General features: G+C 34.5%; 1 protein-coding gene and 1 pseudogene across 1 annotated transcript; both read left to right on the top strand.

The window, feature by feature from the left end:
• The first annotated feature begins 339 nt into the window (after positions 1 to 339).
• Positions 340 to 2,992, top strand: LOC130818105 (probable methyltransferase At1g29790; annotated as a pseudogene).
• Positions 2,993 to 4,177: 1,185 nt separating this feature from the next.
• Positions 4,178 to 9,176, top strand: LOC130817632 (40S ribosomal protein S15a-2-like). Its single transcript, XM_057683458.1, has 3 exons — positions 4,178 to 4,438; positions 8,528 to 8,688; positions 8,912 to 9,176. Exons 1-3 carry the CDS (start codon positions 4,309 to 4,311, stop codon positions 9,008 to 9,010), a joined length of 390 nt encoding a protein of 129 aa, XP_057539441.1. The 5' UTR covers positions 4,178 to 4,308; the 3' UTR covers positions 9,011 to 9,176.
• The last annotated feature ends 297 nt before the right edge of the window (positions 9,177 to 9,473 follow it).

Here is a 9,473-nt window from a genome sequence, read left to right as displayed (position 1 = left end):
CATATTAGATTGCAACGCAAATTGGCCAACAATGCCAAGGAAATTTGTATTTGAGAAAAAAAAAATTGTAAAATGAAATGAAAAAGTCAAAAATTTTAATGAAGTACTTATTATTTCAACTTCAAGCTTTCATTTTCTCAATTTCATAACAATGGAGAACTTCAACCCGTTTAATTGTCAACTCTCCAAGTCAACGCTATCAAGTGGGCAGTAATTGTTTGTTGGAGATTAGACAAGATTTCAGAACATATCGATAAAATAGTAAGTTGTTAATTTGCATATATATTGAGTGATTAATTCTTTTTCCTACCAAATGATCTTGGAAAACAATAAATCTCACCTCGTGTATATGCTAATCAACGCTCTTGATCCGTAAATTTGTGGGTCCAAGCACACGAGTATTATATATCCACACGAGTGAACCATTTTCACATCAACTCTCCAAGTCAACTCTATCAAGTGGGGAGTAATTAAATGACTCAAATTAGCTGGTGAAATTTTCTAAGCTTTCTTCTCACGTGTTTTCGTATAATTCCAATTGTTTGATCTTTAAATTTCATGTTTTTTCCCCAATTCAATAAGAGAAGAAAACTGAAATACTTATTATTTACAGCTTTCATTTTCTCAATTATTAAGCAACTAAAAGAATATTTTGGGAAATTCATTTTAGGGTTTTTGTCAGGTTTAAGCAAAATGGGTTTATTTATATCCCACTCCAAGTCTACATTTTTTCCAACAATTGTAATTTTGAGATTTATCTTGGTGAATGTGATAATCCTTTAAATGTTTCATATAATGTGTACAGGGTAGCCCGAGCCAGATCGTAAATGGGAAAGCAGTAGTGCCATTGGTACATATGTTCCGAGACAAAACCCGATTCTCCGTCCCCATAAATGTTGTATTGATGCTGCTAAATTATGGGTATATTTTGGTTATTTTTATTTCATTATTCATATTTGTTGTTGGATCTAAATTGATCAATTGATTGATTTTGAATTTTTAGTATTGGATTTTTGTGAATTGAGTGGTCTGATTAGGTTTTCATAGAACAGGGAAACTTGTATTTATCATATCATTTTTGGGTTTCTTTTTGGTTTTGATAGTATGATTTTTATAATCATAAGAAACCTCATATTTGGTTGATTTTGGTATTACATAATTTTTGACTCTGAATTTTGAATAATACTTGTTTGTGCCTTTGAATTTGCTTCATTTGTTATTTTTGTTTATTCCACTGAATTTGTGACATTTTTGAACCTTGAACCAACATTTGGGTATGAGTTGAGGGTGTTGATAGTTTCCTATGGGTAGGATACACCGGTTCAAATGATGATGATGATTTAAACGAGAACGAACATTGTCTCACCTTTAGTATATCTTTTCATCTCATCGCACACATTTCAAATTTTTTGTTTTATTCTACCCTAAGGCCTTAACTAGTGTTAGGGGTTCACATTCAAAATATTGAGCATGGCAAAATCATGCTATCCCAAATGGAGATTGGCCTGGATAATAGATTGGCTCCGGTTGTTTTTGGGTGGGCTTATTGTGATTGTGAGCATTTGTAGCTTAGCTAGATTCCACTTTGCTCGATTTTTCGTTCCTAGTGAAATAATTTGTCATGAGTTTTATGGGCCAAAGGATTTTTTCGAGGAATTCAATGTCGAGTCATTGTCAGATCTCATTGAGGAAGTTCTTAAGAAGATGGATGATTTGCAAAACAAGCTTGAATCAAAGTTGCAAAAGACGGAGAAAGACAAATATCAATTCGGGAAAACTAACATTTCAAGGCTAGAGTTCAGGAAGTACTTGGACGATCAGATTCTTCAGCCGCTTTCTGATGCTCATATTGCTCTTAGACAAATCCGATTACCAAAAGTTGAAAAATGTAGGAAACACATCCTTTATGGCTGAAGAAATCCGAAAGTACATAACCCCGAAAGTGATCAAGAATAGGAAACCGAATATTTTTGAAACAAAGACGATACACAATACCATAGGCCATGCTTGTGTTCTAATGAAGAAAGAACTAGAAGACTACATGGACTATGATGTAGGTTCATATTGTAAGGATGATTGGAACCTTGCTCAAAAGCTTATGCTTCACGGATGTGATCCTTTGCCTCGAAGGCGTTGCTTAACACGAGCCTCCAAGTTATACCTCAAGCCATACCCCATCAATGAATCACTACCCGATGGAAGAAATGTCCGATGGAAGCTCTACAAATGCCATGATTTTAAGTGCTTATCAAGCAACAATACTAATCGAGCTTACACCGAGTGTACTGGATGTTTTGAGATGGAAATCGAAATGCTACGATGGGTGACCGAGAGCTCACTTTCTGCTGCTGATTTTCTCATCATTGATGTTTTGGCGGTCAAGCCAGGGGAGATTCGGATAGGCCTTGATTACAGCGTAGGCACAGGAATCTTCGCTGCACGAATGATGGAACAAAACGTGACTATTATCTCGACTGCCCTGAACGTGGGTGCACCGTTCAGCGAAGTGATTGCAGTCAGAGGTCTAGTTCCGTTGTATATAACACCAAATCAACGTCTCCCATTCTTTGAAAACACGATGGACTTGATTCACACTACTGACGTCTTTGATGGGTGGATCGATTTGGTGCTCTTGGATTTCGTGTTATTTGACTGGGATCGGGTTTTAAGACCTGGGGGTTTGTTGTGGATAGATAAATTCGTCTGTAATAGAAAAGACGTAGATGATTATATGTACATGTTTTTGCAGTTTCGGTACAAGAAGCATATGTGGGTTGTATCTCCCGAGTCAAAAGATGGCGTTTATCTATCGGCTTTACTAGAAAAGCCGCCTAGATCCCCATGAGTTTATTGCTTCATCAATCGATCCTCGTTCCTCGATCCTCATTCTGTTCATTGTTTACAGTTACTTAGTACCATGTATTAAAAAGTTTGTGGATGTAAAGTGTAGTTTTTCTCCTGATCTAATACATCAGTTTGTTTCTTTTGTGGATGTTTTCTTTTGAGTGCTGCAATCAATTGCTAGTTACCAGACAGTGGATTCCTATTTGCTGTTAAACACCAGTAAAGTGGGTGTAAGTCTAGGTATAGTTGGACCTAGAGCGTAAAATACGTTAACAGTTGCGATTGCGGTAACGAAATGATGATGTAGTTACGAGAGTCATGTGGTTATCAAAACGCCTAAATATCAATCGAAATTATAAGATATGCTTGATTTGATACGTCCCAAAAGTGGGTTTTTTGTTTTTGAAAATATTTACAATGCGGACAACGATGTGATGTGATGAACCTTGTTTTTACACTATGGTTGGACCCGAGTCATCCTATAATCATTCTTTTTTTGAATTACAGTGTAGTCTGAGGGTAGAGGAGGGTTAGATACTTCTCCAAGTGATACAAAATCCAATCCTGATCCTATGATCATTCTCAATACTTAATGGGTGTTAATTGTTGTGATTAGTTCAATTTTACCACTATTAACTCTAAAAATATTGTCTATATCTAGGGATTAAAGTTCGGTTTCTCCACATTTTAAGTCATTAATCACCATTATTAACCATTTTAAAAGCTTTCATTCTTCTTCTCGCCATTTTTCAATCGTACTCTTCTTCCATATTTCTTATTGCCATTTTCAATCTTCATCACATAACAGCGAAATTTGTCGACGAAATATGAAGTCTTTTATGGCATCGCATTGTTCTTCAAATCTAGTAATTTGGTTAGTATGGTGTGTTAGGTGAAGTATCATTAAAAGGACCTAAACACAATCAATTGAACATAAGTTTTGAAAAATAAAAAACCAATATGCCAAAATTCAATAATTGTAAATACAAATAATCTAAATTTTACCGTTCAATTTCATTACCCATATTAAAAAATTAATCAAAACATAATCAAAAACTACTTATCATTTTTAAATAACGAAGGATATTAGATCGAATTGGATAGTTGATTATGACATTCATCTCTTCAATTTGTTGTTAAGTTAACATTAATTTTACTGACATAAATAACCGAATGCACGTCATCATACTATGCTCTCAACAATTAAATAAGTTAGATTAATTTATTTTATAATAAACAATAAATTATTTTTTTAAAAGCAAATCGCAATAAAATGATCTGTTTATAACAATTTTCCCTAAATTGTACTCTCATCATCCGGTTTTTTACTCGTCTTTTTAAAATTTCATTATCAAAAAATTAAGGGAACCGGAAAAACCCTTGTAGAGTTGTAGTCGTATAGTTTCGTAAACCCTCACTAGGTCACCATCCTCAAATCTTCCATTGTTGGACGGAGAGAGAAAAATGGGAAGAAGAATTCTCAATGATGCACTTCGAACCATTGTTAATGCTGAGAAGAGAAATAAAGCTACTGCTCAACTCCAGCCCATTTCTACCGTCATGTGCTCCTTCCTTCACATCATGAAAACTCGAGGTCTTTTACCTTTCCCTTTCCTTTCAATTCTTTTTTTTATAAATATTTTTTGATTAGATAATCTCTTTTTATATGATTTGATTAGTTATTTTCCCTTTTATAAGTGATGGGTCATTTGTGTGAATCAAAGTTGAATCCTCAATTTGCTACTTTGTTTGCATCTTAATTTTGGATATCCCCTTATGTTGTTGATTTGATGGTAAAAATTGTTAGTGTTATTTATGTTTAAGCATATTGTTAAGGATTTAACATTGTTTTACAATTTCGGAATGAAAATTCAAAATAAAAATCAAATAATTTTGAAGTATATGATTTGAATAAATAATATATTTGCGTATGATTTGATAATTTTTTATTCCTTCTATAAGTAATGGGTAATTTGTGTATACCAAAGTTAATCCGTCAAGTTGCTCTTTTGCTTGCATCTTGATTTGGATTTGCTTGTATGTTGTTTATTTGATGGGTATAAATTTTGAAGTATATATAGAGCTTTTAATGGATCATTTCTGAGTTTCTGTTGTACTTTACAAGTGAATCTTAGTCTTTACTGCGATGAAAATTTTATTTTGAAGATCAAAAAACATAATGTTGAGAGATCAATGGAATAAGGTCAGAGAGAAGTTGCTTGTTTTCTTGAATGATACTGATTGCTTTTCTATAAGCAATAGAGTCATTTTTTCGCGTTTGAGTTCGTAATTGGAATCCTACCAAACTAGCTGCATGTCAGCATTGAAACATTGAGGATTAGCCTTGATTGAATGAGGTAAGTTGTGCAAAATATTGCCCACATTACCGTATCGTGACCATATTATAGAGGCTTCTGAGCTTGGCGTTATGAAGCAAATCATCCAACCACAAAAGTTAGTTCGCTAAATTGACCGCACTTGTGCACGATGATGTGGTGTATGAGAAAGAAGCTGTAAGGATGGTTCCTAGATTGTATTTCACCAAGAGGCTTGTAAGTTCACATGAACTTGAGTACCTCTGGGTATTTTAAATTTGTAAGCAACAATAACGGTAATCAATTAGGAAGCGATTCAGAATGACCCAAATTAGTTGGGAATATAATATCTAAGTAGGCCATATCAGCTTTTCATTCCATCTGTACTGGATTGTAAGTCAAAATCAAGTCATGTCCTGAAAAACCCTAGTAGTTCAGCTCTGATGAGCTAATAGTGCATGTTTTTCAGTTGTTCCACTCTGAATATCTGTGGAACATTGGTAATGTCAATTGCTGTTGTAGAAGCAACCTGTAATGAGCACAGTTGGGCGGTTGATTCGTCACCTTTTACTATCTTAAGTTTTTGACTTTTGAGGTCATCCTTTTGGAACAAAAGCATGGTTATCAATTTTTCATTTTATAAGCATCTGCTATAAATCCCAATATAGACCCCAAAGTAGAACGATATCGCATGCCTAGTATAATATAAGTACTAGTATAATATACTGACATATTGAAGGATTTTCTTCCTGCCATTTTCACATGTTCCCGAGTCAATCAAAGTTGGGTTCCTTGTTCCCATTCACGTTCCCCGTTCCTAACCGAATGTTGTTCCATGTAACAATGCTTATAAGTACTAGTATAATATACTAACATATTGAAGGATTTTCTTCCTGCCATTTTCACATGCTTCTTGTGGTATGAGATCCTTGATTCCTCAGCTCAAGCATTTATGGGAGATACATAATTTAAGCATGTTTATTTCATAGATGACATTTCACCCGCCATTTGTCCATTTTCTCCATATTATTCAGGCCAAATGCCCAAGTCTCTACAAAAGACGTTTGAGGTTCATTGAAGCTGTACTATAGATCCCTTTCTTGCAGTAGTTACTGTTCTATAGCAGTTTTCTCAGCTCTCACCTCAGCTGGAATGTGTTTTCAAAGTGTGTTAGGTTGAGTTTATAGAAGAAGTGAAATTAGATTCTGGAAGAAAGTTGTCTTGGTTTATTTGAGTTGGAAACAAAGGTAGTGTAGAACAGGTAAGCAAAGGTGCACAGAGTCATGACTATTAAGGAGAATAAGACGTTTTACAAATCGAGAAAGAAGAATTATGGGATGTATTTATCTTTTAAAATGAACAATTTAGGTCTCTCTGGTTACCTTGCATTTTCCACTAAGGGCTCGCTTGGATTGAGAGTAAATATTTTAAGGGGGTAAAAAGTCAAACTAATGGGACAAAGGTAATTAGAGATACTAATGAAGTAATTAAAATAATTGTGAAAGAGGTAGAATGAAGTAAATTTAAAAGATGAATAAAAAAAGAGAATGATTTTCCTCATTTAGAGGAAAAGAATTCCCCACCCTCCCCTAGGGTAAAACAAGATGAGAGAACTAATTTTTATTTTATCCATTTTTCATTAGTTTTAAACCAATTCTTTCATCTCTCTAATAATCAAATTCCTTTAATTACCTAACTTTTTTTTCTACTTTGACTTTTATTTACTTCTTTAAATACTTGCACTTAATCCGAGCGAACCTTAATCTGCTGTAGTTACAAGCTTGACGCTCGGATATTAGGACTTTAATGTTGACTTTCAAGTTTAAATGTCCAATAAAATTGTTCCGAATGTACAAGTTAAGAATCTAATGGATTTGCAACACCAAGTATCTTTAAGTTCTCAAATTTACCTATGTAATTCAATATTGACACAATTAGCTAAATTTATGAAATTTCTTTATCAAATTAACACCATTTTCATGCCTTAACCTAGCATGCAAGTGTACCAATCAGTTACTTCTATCTACATACTTCCAAACAGTCCCATATCAAGCCACTCAAGTTTTCATTTTGCCTACCTCACAAAGAGGGCAATGAGAATTCTCTAAAGATTGAAGTATATGCAACATTTATTTACCCAAATTCTGGTGTTGGAACCATCAAATCAAGATATTGTAGTTTAGGCACATACTTTGTGACACTAAATAAATGAAATTTGTGAATTCCAGAAAGAGATGCATAAGACTGAGTTGCTGACACTACTTTTTCCTAGACTTGGTGTTTCAAATATTGCATCCTTTACTGGAGACTTTCTTCTTGCTGTTACCCTGTTTTTTGTATTTCTATTCTAGTTTCTTCTCCAAGTATTCACAAGAAATAAAGGGTTGTAGTCTGTTGCAAGCTAATCTCTTGTAGCTTTTCCTTTGATAAAAATTAAAAGAAATTAAAAAAAGCTACAGAAACAAAGCTGATGTGAGAACCTTTAGATACAATAATCTCATGTCTATGTTTTTGGCAATATCAAGCCACCATTGCACTTCAGTGAAGATGCATCCTTGCAATTATGAATTTCTTGATGCCTATATTAGTGGAGTATGAGCAAACTATTTCAAGAATTTACCTCAACAAGATAAATTTCACTTGCCAGATCTACCATCCCAAAAGAACCTAAGTAGTTTTTTCAATCTAGCTGTGCTTAGTGCTCTCTCCTTGAGAATTATCCTGGGCGGACATCAACCCAGACTAGCCCACCTAGAGCCGTCCTGAAAATTTTGGGGACCCTGTGCAAAACTTTCATTTTTACGCCTTATTTATAGTAAATATATTTATTTTATTTAATAAATTTATATTTCTTTTTTGATTTAACTTTTTCATATACGGGAGAAAGAGGTGGCCCTGTGCGGTCGATCACTTCGCACACCCTCAAAGACCCCCTTGCCCACCTTCAAAGAAGTCTTGATTCCCATGCATACTCTGCGTGCTTTATCTCACCATTAGTTCGATCAAGCTCATAGGTCTCTTAACTGTGGCTTTGTATCGTTGTACTCGATATCGCATGATTTCAATGGTAGTAACATAAAATTTTCTCCACCATGCTCGAAAGTGTAGATGTTTGGTAGCTATCTCGTTTTGCCTTTCCGTCCGGTTTCCATGACTACGGTAAGAGAACATGACCCGCTATACTTACACTCTATTCAAGTAGTCAACTTTCGATACCTTTTTTGGAAATTGTCAACATTTTGCTCTTCAATGTTTGAAAGATTTCACTCATTGATTGATGCACCATTTCCTTGCATGTTGGAGTACCGTTGGCTGGCTATTGAATGTACTGTGGCTCTATTGTTTTAAGAAGGTCATCTTATTTGCAGGGTATATCAAGGACTTTCAAGTTCACGATCCACATAGAGTTGGTAGCATAACCGTGGAACTTCTAGGACGGGTAAATGATTGCAGAGCTCTTACTTACAGACAGGATTTGAAAGCAAAGGAAATTGAACAATACAGATTGCGAATTCTTCCTACACGACAGGTATATACTTTCATGCTCCATAAACTGTTCTTTCTTAAGAGAATGAGGAACACTCCTTTACCTTGCGTCGTACTCGACATAGCAAAGAGGATTCAATCTAACCCTCGTTAGAGTCTCACCTAGAAACAAGATTGATCAAATGAGCATGCGGAGCATATAAGTTCTCGTTTCTTCTCCTATTCTGTTGTTTTTGTTAAGGCTGCTCCTTTTGCTTGTCATGCAGTGGGGTTATGTTGTAATTACGACTCCGAATGGCGTCCTGGACCACGAAGATGCCCTCAAACAAAATGTAGGCGGTCAAGTTCTCGGTTACTTTCATTGATGATTGAGTTCTATGTCACTTTTTCCGCTGTCAATTGAACGGTGCAAATGAATTTTTGTATGAAATTGTATCAAAAGTTGCACTAGATTGAATTTTGGACGATGATTATTGACTACTTTTCTCCATGCTCGAAACTACAATAAACTAGGATACCAACTCTAGTAAATTTCCCAAGTACTTTATTTATTTTCAACACAATTGGGTTAGCTAAGATGGTTCATAAACATACGATCTTTAATTTTAAGGATAAATTAATATTAATAATCCAACCTTGAATAATTCCACTTTTAAATTATTTTTTAATGATCTAACCTTTGTTCTTAGTTTGTTGTTATATACTTTAAGGGTATACTAAAAGTAAACTAAGGGCAAATGTTGAATTATTATAAAATAAAAGGTTATATTGCTTGCAAATTAAGGGCATAGGTTGGATTATTAAAAAATAATCTAAAGGTGAGACTAA

The sequence above is a fragment of the Amaranthus tricolor genome, chromosome 7 (genome assembly GCF_026212465.1).
Source record: "Amaranthus tricolor cultivar Red isolate AtriRed21 chromosome 7, ASM2621246v1, whole genome shotgun sequence".
NCBI lineage: Eukaryota > Viridiplantae > Streptophyta > Magnoliopsida > Caryophyllales > Amaranthaceae > Amaranthus > Amaranthus tricolor.
This window is presented reverse-complemented; position numbering and strand designations above follow the sequence as displayed.